This window comes from Meriones unguiculatus, assembly GCF_030254825.1.
Source record: "Meriones unguiculatus strain TT.TT164.6M chromosome 13 unlocalized genomic scaffold, Bangor_MerUng_6.1 Chr13_unordered_Scaffold_28, whole genome shotgun sequence".
Classification (NCBI taxonomy): domain Eukaryota; kingdom Metazoa; phylum Chordata; class Mammalia; order Rodentia; family Muridae; genus Meriones; species Meriones unguiculatus.
This window is the reverse complement of record NW_026843644.1, coordinates 8421999-8438754: the sequence shown is the minus strand read 5'-3', so window position 1 is coordinate 8438754 and position 16756 is coordinate 8421999. Positions and strand designations below refer to the sequence as shown.

General features: G+C 37.6%; 2 protein-coding genes across 2 annotated transcripts in view; one reads left to right on the top strand and one right to left on the bottom strand.

The window, feature by feature from the left end:
• Nucleotides 1-16756, bottom strand: part of LOC132650654 (zinc finger protein 658B-like) — a gene marked incomplete at both ends in the record, with an annotated part of 116205 nt that overhangs the window by 36502 nt on the left and 62947 nt on the right. The window lies entirely within an intron of this gene.
• LOC132650664 (vomeronasal type-2 receptor 116-like) lies at nucleotides 6444-11156 on the top strand (the record flags this gene model as incomplete). The annotated part of the gene is made up of 2 exons (XM_060376011.1): nucleotides 6444-6561; nucleotides 10270-11156. Coding segments are annotated over 2 exons (1005 nt in total), but the record flags the coding sequence as incomplete, so codon positions are not given.

Sequence of the window (16756 nt, the reverse complement as noted above, 5' to 3'; positions counted from 1 at the left end):
ATTTAACTTTAAATTCTATCAAAGACAGATGAACAAAAAATAAATTCTGAATGTATCATGTACTATGTAATCTTGAGTATTATAGAAAGCAATAATATTTAACATAGACATTGTCACGGTTTCTGAACATGGTCTACCAGAGATGTGATATTAGGTAAGTTTGTATAAGCCTTCTCTAGATAACAGAGTACCTAAGCAACAGTTCTATAATATGAGTAGGAATTAGATAACAAAATATTGAACGTCATAATTTGAAACATTAACCTGTTTAATTTGTTAAATATGGAATTAAATCACGCTAGGGGCATGATTCAGCAAGTATAAGCATGTGCTTCTCATACAGGGTCCCTGAGTTTGGTTGTCAGCACACATATGGTGGCTCACAACTGTCTTAATTTCAGCTCCATGGAATCTGACACACTCTTTTGCTTTCTGCAGGAGTCAGATATGTACTTTATGTACATGTATACATACTTGTAGGCAATAAACAAAAACAAAAATAACACATATGTAGGGGGCCTGAAGTGGCTCAGTGTTTAGAAGTACTTTGTGCTATTTAAAGACCCACAATTCCTGTTATCTAGATAAAAGCTTACAACTATCTGTAACTCTACTCTGGGCAGTACTGTCTTCTGGCCTCCAGAGGCACCAGACACATTTGTAGTGAACATTGTACCAGATAGTGTTCATATCAAAGCTGAAAGTCAAATGTTGTGACAGAAAACAAACCAAAGAGAAATGAAGGCAGGTAGTGGGTCTCTTTTCAGTTTCCTGAATTATAACTGACATAAAGTTTGCACATATTTATTGTACATTTTAAATGAATCTGGAGTTTTGCATAAACTCCTAATAATATTATCTCATTGTAATCTCATATACATGTATACCAATTTACCAAATTGAAATACACTCATATTCATTGTGTGGCATCAGAAAAGACATATCTTAAGACATATGAATCCACTGATTTTCTCTAAAAAAATTGTATTTTCTAATTAGAAATATTTTGCTGGTGCTGGGGAAAGTTACAGGGACTTGTTTACTCTAAGAACATGCTGCACATGTTCCATACCTTAGATATTTCTCTTTGTGTTCAGTAGCTCTTGTATTACTTTCATGGGGAGAACTTTTCATCTCACTAAAACAAGTGTGGGGGGACACCTAAACAAACTAAGCCTCTTCAAAAACAAAGCTATGTTAGAGAGAGAAAGAGAGAAGAGAGAGAGAGAGAGAAAGAGAGAGAGAGAGAGAGAATGGATTTCTCTTAAAGGTCATCAAACAGTAATTTGTATGGGCCACTCATATCAAATGATGTCTCTCTTCAGCTGCATCCATTTCTGAGTAAAATTAAAGTGACAAATGCTGCTGGAGATGAAATAAGCTTCGATGAGAACAAGAAAATTATGGAAACGTATGATATACAAAATTTTGTGGAACATACTCAGCACATTTCATTACTAGTTAAAGTGGGAGAGTTTGTCTTCAAGAGTCCACAAGATCAAGGCTTTTTCATCAATGAAGTTCTGATTAAATGGCCAAGCAACTTCAATCAGGTCTGGAAGTTTTCAATATTTAATTTGTAGAGAATATTTGTAAAGGATTACTAAAATTAATTGTGTGATGTCTTTTAGATATTTTTAAATAAATGTTTTTAAATTTCAGTTCACTTTCTTTACATCCCCCAAAATGGTTCCTCTTGCCTCACCTCTCAGCTTCCCCTCTCCTCCTTTTCCTCTCTCCTACTCTCTTTCCCCCAGAAAAAAAAATGATCTCCCCTCCCACCGTATCAACCCTCTCCAACACATCAAGTCACATCATAACTGACCATATCTCATCCACTGAGGCCAGTTCAAGCCAGCCTGCCAGGGGAAAGTGCTCCAAAATGAGGCAATAGAGTTCATGTTTGAAACAGCCTCTGCCCCTCCAACTACATTTGCCAGGCTACAAAGATGAAGAACAAACTACTCATTGGCCAACTATGTGCAGAGGGCCAATGCCCAGACCATACATGCTCCTTAGTTGATGTATCAGTCTCTGTAAACCCCCATGATTCTTAGTTAGTTGTCTCTGTTAGTCTTATTTTGGAGTTCCTGTCCCTTCCAGGGCCTTCCAACACTTCCACAAAATGGATAGAACTCCACCCCATGCTTGTCCCAGTATCATCAACCAACTACAGGGTGGAGCCTCCCAGAAACCTGTTCTGTAAGACTCTCTACTGTTGTGGTGTGTCTCAGGTTGGGTCAATTATTATTTGGAGTTTTCCCTCAATCTTTATTCCTGCACTTCCTGTAGGCAGGGTAAGTTTTGGATCAAAGGTTTTGTTAATGGGTTGATTTCCCCTCACTCCACTAGTCCTGCCTGGCCAAGAGGTGGTCACTTCAGGCTTCACGTCTCTCCCTGTTAGGGGTCTCAGTTATAGGAACACCCACATCCTCCCACCGACCTCCATCTTGACAAATATATTACCTTAGTTTCCCTTCTTGTTCCCGGCCCTAGAACCTCCCACTGACATTGTCCCTACATCTGATCCCAACTCTTGTTTCTCTCCCAATTACATCTCTTATCCAGTCCCTCCTCTTTATCCACTTCTGCTGTCTAATCTATGTCCCCTTCTGAGTGACATTCCAGCACTCTCCCTTAGACCTTCCTTGTTACTTATCTTCTTCGTGTCTGTGGATTGTTGCCAGAGCCCGCCAGCAGAGTTGAACGGTTCTTGAGTTGGGAGTGAGGATTAAAATTAAAAAACTAACACACAACACACATGGGCCTTTTCCAAGAGGCTCCAGTGGAGATATTAGACTTGACCAGCCAGCAGACTGACTTTATTGCAGAGAGCTTTTAAGCCAGAGTAAAAACAGCTCAGAAAAATGGGTTAAATTTATGAGGAGGTGAAACAATAGGTGTGATTTTGAAAAGCTCTCCCACCTGCTGTCACAAACAAAGGGAGATGGACTTGCAAATTCTTCCCTGGCTTCAGTGAAGGCCTGGTAAAAGCAGTCTTCCTGTTGAGATTTAAATATCAAAGCAGCTACCAGAGCAATGGCTTCCAACAGATCGTGGTAGGTTTATCCTGTACTATAGGTCTAATATCCTCTTGTAAGTGAATATATACCACATGTGTCTTTCTGCTTCTGGATTACCTCACTCAGGATGATCTTTTCTAATTCCCACCATTTGCCTGCAAATTTCATGATTTCCTTGTTTTTAACAGCTGTGTACAGTTTCATCGTGTAAATGTAGCACAATCTCTTTACCCACTCTTTGGCTGAGGACATCTAAATTGTTTCCAGTTTCTGGTTATTAAAAATATACCCTCTATAAACATAGCTGAGCAAATGTCCTTGTTGTATGGTAGAGAATATTTTGGGTAAATGCCCAGAAGTGGTATATCAGGGTCTTGAGGTAGAACTATTCCCAGTTTTCTGAGAAATTGCCCACTTGATTTCCAGAGAGGTGTGTAAATTTCCACACCCATCAGCAATGCAGGAGTGTTCCCCTTTCTCCACATCCTTGCCAGCATGTGTTATCACATGAGTTATTGATCTTAGCCATTCTGACAGGAGTAAAATTGAATCTTAAAGTCATTTTGATTTGCAATTCTCTGATGGGTAAAGACATTGAGAATTTAAGTGCTCCTCAGCCATTTGTGATTCCTGCTGTGAATTCTCAGTTTACCTTTGTACCTCATGTTTTAATTGGATTATTTGATATGCTGATGTTTGATTTCTTAAGTTCTTTGTGTATTTTGGATATCAGCCCTCTCTGTGATGTAGGGTTGGTAAAGATCTTTTCCCAATCTGTAAGCTGCTGTTTTGTTCTTTGATTTCTTTGGTTTACAGAAGCTTTATAGTTTCATGAGATCCCACTTATTAATTGTTGATCTAAGAGCTTGTTCTATTGTCATTCTATTGTCTGCTATGCTAATGAGTTCCAGGCTTTTCCTCCATTTTATCTTCTAATAGATTTAGAGTCTCTGGTTTTACTTCAATGTCTTTGATCCACTTGGACTTGAGTATGTGCAGGATGATACATACAGGTCTATTTGCATTTTCTACATGCAGACATCTAGTTAGACCTTCAATTTGTTTCGGCTGATCAACCTGTCTGTTTCTGTGCCAATACCATGCAGGTTTTATTTCTATTACTATGTAGTATAGCTTGAATCAGAATGTTGATACTGCCAGAAGTTTTTATTATACAGAATGTTTTTGGCTATCCTGGGTCTTTTATTTTTCCATATGAAGTTAATGGTTGAACTTTCCAGGTCTGTAAAGAACTGTGTTGGAATTTAATGGGAATTGCATTTAATCTGAGGATGGCTTTTGGCAGGATGACCATTTTTAGTATGTTAATCCTAACAATCTATGATCATGGGAATTCTTTCCATCTTCCAAAATCTTCGGTTTATTATTTCAAAGACTTGAAGTTCTTGTCATACAGGTCTTTCAATTGCTTGGTTGGTGTTACCCCAAGATATTTTATAGTATTTGTGGCTCTTTGTGAAGTGTGTGTGTGTGTTCACCTACTTTCTTTCTCAGCCTTATTGTTGCTTGTGTACAGAAAGTCTATTGAATTTTTTTGAAATAATTTTATATCCAGACACTTCACTGAAATTGTTTAGTAGCAGTAGGAGTTCACTGGTAGAATCTTGGGGGTCACTTATCATCTTCAAAGAATGATACTTTCAGTTCTTCTCTTCTTTTTTTATATCCCTTTGATCTCTTGTTTTATCACTCTAGGTAGAAATTGAAGCACTGTATTGAAGAGATATGGTGCAATTGGCAGCCTGGTCTTGTCCCTAATTTTAGCAGGAATGCTTGAAGTTTTTGTGCATTTAACTTGATGTTGGTTATTGGCTTGCTGTATATTGCCTTTATTGTGTTTAGGTATGTGTCTTGCCTCCCTGATTGTATGATGTCTCTTTGAAAATTTAAAATTATTATTATATTCTATATTCTTAGCTCTATTGTGATTGTGAGCTTGTGTGTGACTGAGCACATGTACTTGTTAGGGCCACACTCAACACTGGTTATCTTCCTCTGTTGCTCTCCCTTTTATTTTTAAACCGGTTATCTCTCTGAAACCTATGCTTATGGTCTTGCTGTATTCAGTGGAAAGCATATCCTTGAATTTCTCACTGTCTTCATGACCACAAAATTTCTATTACAGGAATATATTCTACACCCAACTTTTCTTTCAATCCCTTCAGGATGATCAGTTCAGGTATTCATGTTCATGTGACAAGAATGTTAAATGCTAAATCATCTCTTCAGTCCAATTTGATTATTTTCAGAAATAAACCACTACTTAACTACTTCCTGCAGATTCAATTAGATGAAGTAAATTTAAATGTGTGTTCATTCATGCTGCAGTTAATGAATGAGTGTTCATGGTTATATAGGTGTGTAGGTGTGTGGTTTATGTGTACATACACATGCATACAAATGTATGTACATATTGACATATTTATTATACATGCATGATCATGCTCAAGCGTCCTTCCATTTATACAACTCATACTCAAGCATCTCAATAATTTTGCACATTTGTGAATTAGCGTGAACAGAAAATAAACTATGGATTTTGATAGAACACTTTTCTGTAACAAATGTATATGACCTGCCAGATATGTGTGCCAGGAACTGAACTTATATTTCTCTGCAAGAAAAGTATGAGCTCTTAACTGCTGAGCCAGTTATCCAGAAGGATATTCCTGTTAATATGTTAAAATTTATGAGATAGAAAATGAATCCAAATAAAGGCAAAAAAGAGGTCTAAGAATAGATAGAAATGTTTGTTCCTGTCCTACACAATTTTTAACATATAACAAACTAAAGTTGTGCTAGTTTAGTAGTTAATGTGATTAACTAATGTGCAACTGGTGAAAATCCTATGTAACAGTGTAACTAATATTTAAAAAGAAAGAAGTATTCCTAGCATTGGGAATTAAAGGTAAAAGTCACAGTAATAGATCATAATTCACCAATGGCCAAACCATCTTTCATGAGAAAAGTAAACTTCCTTTTGCAGCTGAATCAGAGTGCATGGGTATTACTACATGATTGGAAATGTAAAGGTAGAAATAGATGAGGAAAGATGGACTGGGTTTCTGTCTGACAATCCAACTGTTTCATAATTCATATGAAAAATGAGTTCTGGCTTGCTGCCTCACAGGAGAAAATATATGGACATTGTACACATTTCACAAAGGCTAGGAAGAAGTGAGTCACAGATTAGTCACCATAAAAGGATGTTGAACATTTAGCATTGGAAAGTGTGCTAACTTCAAATTTCCATTCTACACTCTTGTATTAAACACTCTGATTTCCTCATAAACCCATAGAATTTCCATAAGATATATGAATTTAAGTTATTTAGCCTAAATTATTTTAAATTAATGTACAATATTACTACCAGTTTTTCTGTGTTTCCCTCAGATTCCTCAATCTGTATGTTCACAGAGCTGTGGTCCAGGATTCTTGAAAGTTCCACAAGAAGAGAGACCTATCTGCTGTTTTTCTTGTGTATTTTGTCCAGAGCAGCACATTTCCAACCAGACAGGTATAAAAATAATATCTTTTCTCAAAGATATATATTATATGTTATATGTTAATATCTTACATGCTTGGGAATGTAGAATCAGAAAGCTAAGAAGTGACCATGGTATCATAATGTAGTACTCTTCTCTATGTCTCTTTCACTCACCCCTGAATCCATTAGTAACCACTGCTGATTCCACACGATGTGTGAAGGTTTGAGTGGCAGTTCTCTTGCTATTGTGTCAAAATCAACCTACTTAAAAATTCTTCCTTTTGGTTCATGAAATGGCCATCTCAACTCTTGCAGTGATACTTGCTTTAGGCTACCCATTGAATGTGAGATATCCAGTTGTTCAAGATTGAATTATATTTCTGTAATAAACAAATGTAATGATCGGTGCCTGAAAGTAACTCCGGGAAAAGTAGATGTGTAATTGTTTCCTCAATACACAAGAAATGGAACTGCATTTAAAACACTTAAAAGTTGACATTTCAAGTACCAACAATAGCAGAAAAAGCCAGTCTTCATAAATGAAAGTATGGCTGCCTGTTTAAGGTTATTGTCATCCATGTGATAACATATACATGTAACATCACATGGAATGAGCAATTAGTATTTATGAATAAAAAGACAAAGACACAAATACAACATTTAATGAGAAAGAGTCCATGAATTTGAGAGACACTAAATATAAGGTGGGTCCAGGAGAAGGTCTGGAAAGAAGAACAAAGAGGTATAGTGAGGTAAATGTGTTATTTTAAAAATGAAAAATTTTATTAAAAAAATAAAAAGTCATAAGGAAGAAGCATTATTATAATGATGAGAATCTATTATTATTTATTAAACTGAAAAAGGCCAACCCTTAGGCAATTTTATAAGGCTTGTCTATGCTGTTGATTTTCTCAAAGAAATCAAAAAATGGTTTTGTTGGCTCTTTGAATCATTTTGGTTTTAGTATATTGACTTTAGCACTGAGTTTGATTATTTCCAGCCATCTACTCCTCTTCAGTGTGTCTATATCTTTTTTTATTTACTTAGGGGAGATAGGCCTATTTAATTTATTTACTTGATCTTGATTTCACTTTGGTAAGTGGAATCTATCAAGAAAATTGTGCATTCTATATAAAGTTTTTGTAAAGTATAGGCTTTTGAAGTACCACTTAAAGATTCTTTTTTATTTCCTTTGTGTCTGTCCTTATGTCCCCTTTTCATTTTCAACTTTGTTCATTTCAGTACTGTCTTTCTGCCTTTTGTTACTTTGTTTCAGGGCTTGTCTATGCTGTTGATTCTCTCAAAGAAGTAAAAAAATGGTTTTGTTGGCTCTTTTAATCATTTTGGTTTTAGTATATTGATTTTAGCACTGAGTTTGATTATTTCCAGCCATCTACTCCTCTTCAGTGTGTCCATATCTTTTTTGTTGTTTTGTTTCTAGGTCTTTCAGGTGTGACCTTAGATTGCTTGTATGAGATGTCTCAAATTTCCTTAAGAAGCACCGAGTGCTATCAACTTTCTTGTAAGCACTGCTTTCATTGTGTCCCATACGTTTGGGCATGTTGTGTCTTCATTTTCATTGAATTATAGAAAATCTTTGATTACTTTATTTCTTTGATTGCCCTGACACTCAGGGCTTCAATGGGGTTCCTAAGATGGATAGATTGGAAGGAATGGGGGGAAAAGGAACAAGAGAAGCAAATAATGAAAGCCAAGTCTGTTCATCTGATCAAGACTTCTGTTTATTAAAAATTTTTACCCAACTTATATAGGGAGAAGGCAGGAAAGGGGGAAGGTTAATCTACTGCTGCAGGAAATAGGAAGAGCTTTCATGGGTTAAATATTGTACCTGCAAGATACCATAAGGATGTTCTCTTAAGATATCTTACAGATGCTCTAACAAAGGATGTCCTCACAAGGCACTTCTCTATACAAGTTTCACAGTACAAACACAGACTAATGATTACACAAGTGATTCAGAGTGGGTGTATGATTTTTTTCAATCACATATCCAGGGTTACAAGTTCAGTTGCAATTTAAAAAATACAAAAGGAACAGATATTATTGTTAGCTCAATAACTCTACTTTAAGGAATCCAAAGGATGTCTCCTTAAAAGAAAACACATTTACTATATGACAGCCTGCTTTTAGGCTGGCAGTGTTTGCAGAATGATTGCAGTCTGATTGCAGTTCAGAGATACAGAAAATACATGAACTTGTCTTTTATGAATAGAAAATAATAATAAACAACTCCTTTTACTAAATGTATCATCATCTATGCTATAAATTAGATTTAGTCTATTTTAGTCAATTCTTATTTATTAAATTTTATTTCATCAGGAATGTATGCTCCATTGCCTCATATCTTTAAACAACATTTACAGGGAGTTCTCAGCCTATAATAAAAGAAATATAAATTTTAACACAAATCTCTTGGCTTCTCAGGATTTGCATATTGTCTTTTTTTACCCTGCACCAATATACTGTTTAGGGGCATATAGCCCAAGAAAACTCCTGAAATGATGGCCTCATCTCTCTATCTGTTTGTCTGTGCTTAATGATCTCCAGGGCCTATAGAAGATTTCCAAACAGTGGACAGATATAGTTAAGTTTAGGCTTTTCATAAAAAAGACTCAAACATAACTTTTGTGTATGAAAAACAAACAAACAAACAGAAATTGAATCATATTGCAGAAAGTCCCCTGTAATACAACACATGGAAAAAGAGTTAGATATAGAATAACAGTGATCCTAACAATCTGGGATTGTGTCAAGCAACAGTGCTGGCTTCATGACTCTCAACAATTTCAGTGAATATGGCTGTGTCATTCTCCCTTTTTGATTTAATATTTATAGATTTATGGCACTATTATATGACATGTAGGTCATTTTTCAGTCTTCAGAATATTACTGAAAGAACAAGACTGAAAATTAGAACAATTCCCAGGATTATTTTGGAATTAATAATGAAATATTAAGAGGCCTGTCCTGAGTCAAAGGATGTCAAAGACTATAGAAATTTATTTGCAACTTCCACATCTGAGACAGGTACTAGTTGATCTGAGCAGATAGCTGCTCTTTGTTGATGCAAGTGTTGTATATTTACTGCCAACTCAGAATTGCTCCATAGTCTATGGAGGTCAGATATAACTTATTCCCATGTTACCTTAGAAAAATTATATAGAAGTGGGGTAACAAATATCCATTAAAACTGTGAGTAACAAGAAAATTGAGAAGAACCCACAATGGCACAATGGTGGAATTAATGAAGTATATTTTTATACATGGAAGTGATCAAAGTACTTTGTATTGTATACATACTTAGAAGCTCACAGTATATAAAAAAGCATTTGAAGGATTGCTTGACAGTGTTACTGCATCTGAATATGAGTAATATATATATATATATACTATAAATATTTATAAATATTTATAAATATATATAAATATTTATATATTATATTTATTTATTTATAGAAATAAATATATATATATATATTACTCATATATATATTTCACTGCCCTAGAGAAATTGATAAATTCTTCAGCAGAAAGTTTATTGTTAATTAAAGAAGATAAAGAGTAAAAATGGGAATTATAAAGATTTCCTTCCTTGGCAGTATCAGAAAGCAGAATATGCCAGGCTACACTTATCAATGGAAAGCACTCTCATGAATTAAATGTGCAATGACTAAATAATTGTAAAAGCTTAAATGTTGATTCACTTCCTCCCCTCAGATCAGCAGGTGTGTATCCCTTGCTCAAGTCAAGAGTACCCAAACCCTGAGAGAAACTATTGCCTGCCCAAGAGATTGACCTTCTTGTCATTTGAAGATCCTCTGGGCATGGCTCTAGCCTGCACAGCTCTATGCTTCTCTGTCAGCACAACTGCAGTTTTGGGGTTCTTTCTTAAACACCGAGAATCACCCATTGTTAAGGCCAATAACCGGACTCTCAGCTACATCCTGCTCACCTCCATCCTCCTCTGTTTCCTCTGCTCTTTTTTCTTCATTGGCCGTCCAAACACAACCTCCTGCATACTGCAACAAATAACATTTGCACTTGTGTTTACCTTGGCTATTTCCACCGTTTTGGCAAAAACTATAACTGTAATTCTGGCCTTCAGAGTCATGAAACCAGGGAGAACAATGAGAAGATTCTTTGTCTCAGGTGTCTATAATGCTGTCATTCCCATCTGTGTCCTGATCCAACTTATTCTCTGTGGAGTCTGGCTGGGAACCTCACCTCCCTATATTGACACAGATGCACACTCTGAAAATGCTCAAGTCATCATTTTATGCAACAAGGGCTCAGTAACTGTTTTCTACTGTGTGCTGGCCTACTTAGGGTCCCTGGCCCTAGGCAGTTTCACTGTGGCTTTTCTGGTGAGGAACCTGCCTGACACATTCAGTGAGGCCAAGTTCCTGACATTCAGCATGCTGGTGTTCTGCAGTGTCTGGGTCACCTTCATCCCTGTCTACCAGAGCACCAAGGGCAAAGCCATGGTGGCTGTGGAAGTCTTCTCCATCTTGGCCTCCAGTGCAGGACTTCTGGGATGCATCTTTTTCCCTAAGTGCTACATTATTCTCTTAAGACCTGATATGAACTCTTTGAGATGTATTAAAAACAAAAAATAGCAAATAAAAATTGATCGTTTTGATGTATTAGTTTTCTAATAAACCCATTAGTATACTAAAATTAAATTATTTACATACTTTTAAGTAACCTTTTTCTGAAATGTATATTTAAACAAAAATAAGAGCTCCTCACTTTGTCTCACAATCACAGACATTCTATTTCAGAATAGAAGCTGCTGCTGAAATAATTTTAGTAAGATATTCATGTTACTTATTAATTTGTGGACAATATTAAAAATGTAATTACATGATAGTAATTTAGATAAACAGTGCATGAACTAAATACTTGTTTTATTTCTTATTTTGGGGAGTATAACAGGGCTTTTGGTGGTATTTGAGATTCTTCTATAGAACAGGCATGAAAATAGATCTCTGGAAAAGGGGAGGGTCTTTTAAACAGTTCAGCCATTCCAAAAATCAGAGTAGAGAATTTTCTAAAAGAAAAAAAATAAATCTACTACCTGGCCCTGCTCTCCTTTCCTAGATTCAGCACCCCACTCTAGAAATACTTGCTCAGTCACCTTCATTGCTATTGTGTTCACAATAGGTAGGAAATGGAAAATTATAAATATGTTTAACATGATAAATATCATACACATAATTAGTTGTAAGTAGAAAAATTATAATTTAGGTAACCCATATCCAGAAGACAAATATCTCTCATTCTCTATACTGGTACATCTAGATCCCATGTTTCAGATGTGAGTATCACCATGTAGAAACAAGAAAAAATGTTGGGCAAGCAATAAAATGGCAGGTACAATTGATCTGATTGGGATAATGTGGGGAAGGTCCCCTAATTATCAAGGTGGATAAATATGAAAGAAGGAAGCAGAACAAATAACAGTAAATATTTGTGAAAGGGTTTTAAGCAATCATACTGGGAATTTATCTACATAAAATCCCTATACTACATGTAAGTCCATGCATGAATATGTTACATGTTACAACCTAAATATTTTTAATAATGAACACAGATAAGTATAGTTCACCACTGTCAGAAGAAGCTTTTCTTTGCAACAGCAATCATGACTGAAAAACACAACCAATCACAAGGCAGAATTCTGGAGAACACTCACACCTGATAAATCTACAAAACAATTCCCAGATCTAAGGCTCAGAGATTATGCAGAACAGATGATGAAAAATTATATAAGGCAGAGGATCAGAGTATGTTCTGGTAGTGTCTCCTAATAATACCAGAAGCTACACCCATAAGATGAACCAATATTAAAAAAAAAGAAAAAGAAAAACAGGCTTATCAATGTACCTGCACAAACATGAAGTGAAAAATGGAAAACGCCAATAGGCATGCAAAAGTGGTCCAGGAAGAAATCGTTGTCTTTAATCCTATGTAAAAAAAAACATATGTAGGGAACTAATAAAAGCTGCGAGTGTGAGAAAAAAAATCTTTCCAGGAAAGAGCATAAAATCAGTTAGTTATTCAACACCAAACAATCAACCCTGAAAACATACAGGGGACCCAGAAATATCCTGAAAAGCCCTTTCCAGTTGCCACATTGCACACAGAGTTTCCCGTGGTTCCCGGTGTCATGTAAATGTCCCCATCCTTCACCACTGGCTGTCTTCAGGATCCAGAGCTTTCAGGGATTCGGGATTCCTGATGCCATCGCCCCGCCTATCTGCTTTCGGAAGTAAACAGGCCCGGATGCTGGAAGTCTCATTTGTGCGAAGGAAAAATGTGCCCTTTGATTTCTCCTGATGTGACATGGTCCGGCTGGTCCCTGGTCCCTAGAGAAGGAATTCTGGGGTCTCTGCCCCCCTTTTTTAGTCATTTTGACTCTCCCAGTCAAAACAGAGCTGGTCTCTGGAAGGCAAAAAGGCACTCACACAGATAATAAATCTGTTTTAAAGATTAAAAAAAAAAAGCTGGAGGCTGGAAAGATGGCTCAAAGGTTAACAGAGCTGACTGCTCTTCCAAAGGTCCTGAGTTCAATTCCCAGCAACCACATGGTGGCTCACAACCATCTATAATGAGATCTGGTGCCTTCTTATAGTGCACAGGCATAATGCTGGAGAATGAATGAATGATGAATGAATGAATGAATGAATCTAAAAAAAATAAAGAAAGAAACAAATCACCGGACTCAGTGTCTCATGCCTGTCATCCCAAAAGCCAGGGGGCTCTTTGAAGCAGAGAATCCCTCTCTCTTCCCTAGGTGCCTGGTTCTATCCCCACGGATCACAGAGCCATCTGTCAAGGGATGTGGTGCCCTCTCGTGGCAAGCATGTGTCACTTAATAACGAGCTTTACATAGATGCTGTAATTAATTTAATACTATGTATTTATTTCAATTTAATAAGAACAGAGCAAGGAGTGTCTCCAGAGCCGGCCTCCTCCTCGAGTCCTGTGAGGTTGGAACTCAGGAGGATTCTATGCTAGATCAAAACAGGGCCTGGGAACCACCTAACATGAGTCCACCCTCTTCTGCTCTCCCAAACGTGATAGTAAGATTCTATTGCTGAGAACAACACCTCCGTTCATTGGACACAGAGAATCCAGGCTGGCACCTACCTAGAACCTTCACCTCCTTTGGACTACTGTTCATGATACTGGAACATTCACTGAGTGCCACCGGAAGAGAAAGGTCCACACCAACCCAGCCATGCAGCCTTTGCTCTCTAATGGTGACATGCCTACAAGATTTGCTGGTGCACTTGTTGTACAAACATCATGGAAGTGACCAGCTAATATCTGGTTGGGTTTCAGGAGGCCCACGTCATGAGAAGGAACCTCGATCCAATACTGCTTGGGTACCCAGGAGCCTGAGTCTACACATGCCAGGAATATAAGAGAAATCTAAATGCTACAGTTACTCTAAAGGAGAACAGCCATAGTCACAGATCTGTGCCTTCTTTGGACATCATTGGGAACTTCCTACTGCAGCAGATGGGAACAAATAAAGAGGCCCATGTCCAGTCGACCTGCAGAGAGAGAGAGGCCTTGAACCATCCCACCCTAAATGAGATGTCTCCAGCAAACTCTCACCCCTAAGGGCTCAAGGTACTCTTGTGTCTAGAGTGTAAGTGCCAGAGGGGATGAAGGACAGGAGGGTAACAATGCCTTGTAAACACTTCAGGACCAACACACATAAGAATGCACCCTGACCCACAAGCTATCTTTTCTATCACTATCACTTTCCCCTTTCAGGGCTACCTCACCAGGCCACAGGGGAAGAGGATGCTCTCAGTCCTGATGTGACTTGATATGCTGACATGGGTGGACTTGGGGTTGGCGGATCCCATTCTCTGAGGAGCCAGGTGAGGGGTGATAGGGGAAACAGGGAGGGTAGGCCTGGGAAGAGAGGAGGAAGGGGTCTACGACAGGGATGTAAAATGAATAAATAAAAATAAAAATTAAGGGAGCTGGAGTGATGGCACAAAGCTTAAGAGCACCAGCTGTTCTTTCAAAGGTTTGGAGTTCGATTCCCAGCATCCACGTGGCAGCTCATAATCATCTATAGTAAGACTTGGCGACTTCCTCTGGCATGCAGACAGAATACTGTACAAATAATAAACAAATCTTCTATAATAAAAAGAACTAAGAACTACACCACGAATCATAAATAAAGTTTCACTCCTAAAAGAACACTCTTTATCTCTTTAAATACTACTACTACTAATAATAATAAATGAAACACTTAGTTTTCTCCAAGAGAGTCTCATTGGGGCAACAAACCAGACTAAAATCCTAGGTCCCATGAATAGCAACAGATGGCAACAGAAAAGCTCAAGGGTATACTTGTGGTTTGTCAATGCTTTATATGTATATAAACACACACACACACACATATAATCATATATATATATATATATATATATATATATATATATATACACACTTCTGCCTACATACACACACACACACACATATATTTATATACTGTTCCTTTGTGTACATTATGGCTTCTGGTTTCATGCTTTTATGGTATTTCTTTGTGAATGGACATCTGTATCTCTGCACCCACATGTATCCCACATGTTCTTTCTTTGCTGTTTTATTAATTACAATAGACATGTAAATCATTTTAATGATTTCTGGAAAACTGGAGCCTAAACAATTTCCTCTTCATGAAATAGGAAAGTGTGTGTCCATGAGATAAAGCCACTTCCCCAAACAAATGATCTGCCCCACCTTTTAGGGTCCTCTGGTTATCGCTTTGGCACAGCTCTGTCGGTCTTTGTTATCACTACTGTGGGTTCCAGTCATTGTGTAGATTACTAAGCCTTGACCCTTTGTTGATGGTCCCAGAATTCTAAGACATATCTTGATTAGATGGTGCTGCTGCTGCTTCATCTGCAGTGATGTGATGATGTTGGTATATCCAGAGCCTAATAACTATTTGTATTGGGCCATCTTTAGCCCTTATTGGCCATTCTTTGCCAGCCTCTTTGGTGGACCTACTCTACTAGGACTGAGGAATACCTGTACGGTTGTGCTAACTGTAACACAAACTTCTACCAGACCCGGTGTTAAGAATTTTACCTGATGGCACTGGAGGCCCATAGCTGAGTTTTCTATGCTCTGCCATAACCCACTTTTGTAAGGTATAACTGAGAGAATTTATGGCTGTTCTTATATTAGAAATACTTCGTGTGACTACCTCAGATGTGCTCAGTTCATGAGACCACAAAAGACCACCAGGAGTTGAATCCATTGCAGAACACATGCGGATCTTTTTATTACAAGCTATAGGGCCCACACCCTCACTGACTCAGCAGTTGAGAGTAGAGTACCTTGTGCTTAGGGTAGGCAGACTTGACTCCTTTCTGTTACAGAGTGCCAACTCTCCTAGTCAAAACAGGGCTGGTCTCAAAAAGGCAGACACATACACAGAGATTATAAATCATTTTTAATGATTATAACAAGAAGCCAGGTGTGGTGTCACACACCTGTGACCATCAGTGGGGCAAGCAGAGGCAGGTGTCAGTTCCAGGACATCCAGGTTTGTAAAGCAAGTCCAGGACATGAAAGACCACACAGAGAAACCCTGTCTCCAAAAACAAGGGCTTGCATCCCCTGCCAGCTCATCACACTCACATGTCTAGACATGTTCTAAGTTACATAGTATGACTTTAACCAGGCTATAAGAGCATGCTGCCAAGCATGGGGGCACAGAACTTTAATCCCAGCACTGGAGAGGCAGAGGCAAGAAGATGTTTCTGAGTTTGAGGCCAGCCTGGCGTACAGAGCAAGTCCAAGACAGCCAGGGATACACAGAGAAACCTTGTCCAAAAAATTCAAAATATTATTAATATTAATATTAATATTAAACCAAACATCAGAGCCATGCCTGCAGGCAGTTTGCAGGGTTCCTTTCACAAGGAAGGCACACAGTAGAGTTAATAGAAAAAATGGCAGATGGAAGAAAGATTTAAATCTTGATTTTATTTCAATATTTAAATCTCCATTATAAGAAATTCTTAATGGGTTGAAAACAAAAGAAGTCAAAGATGGCAGGAGAAACTACAGAAGACCCATGGGGCAAGGGCTAGGGGGAGACACAGGGTTCTATTTTTATTTTGTATAGAGAACATGTGAACACCTTCTACTGAAGAAGAATGGT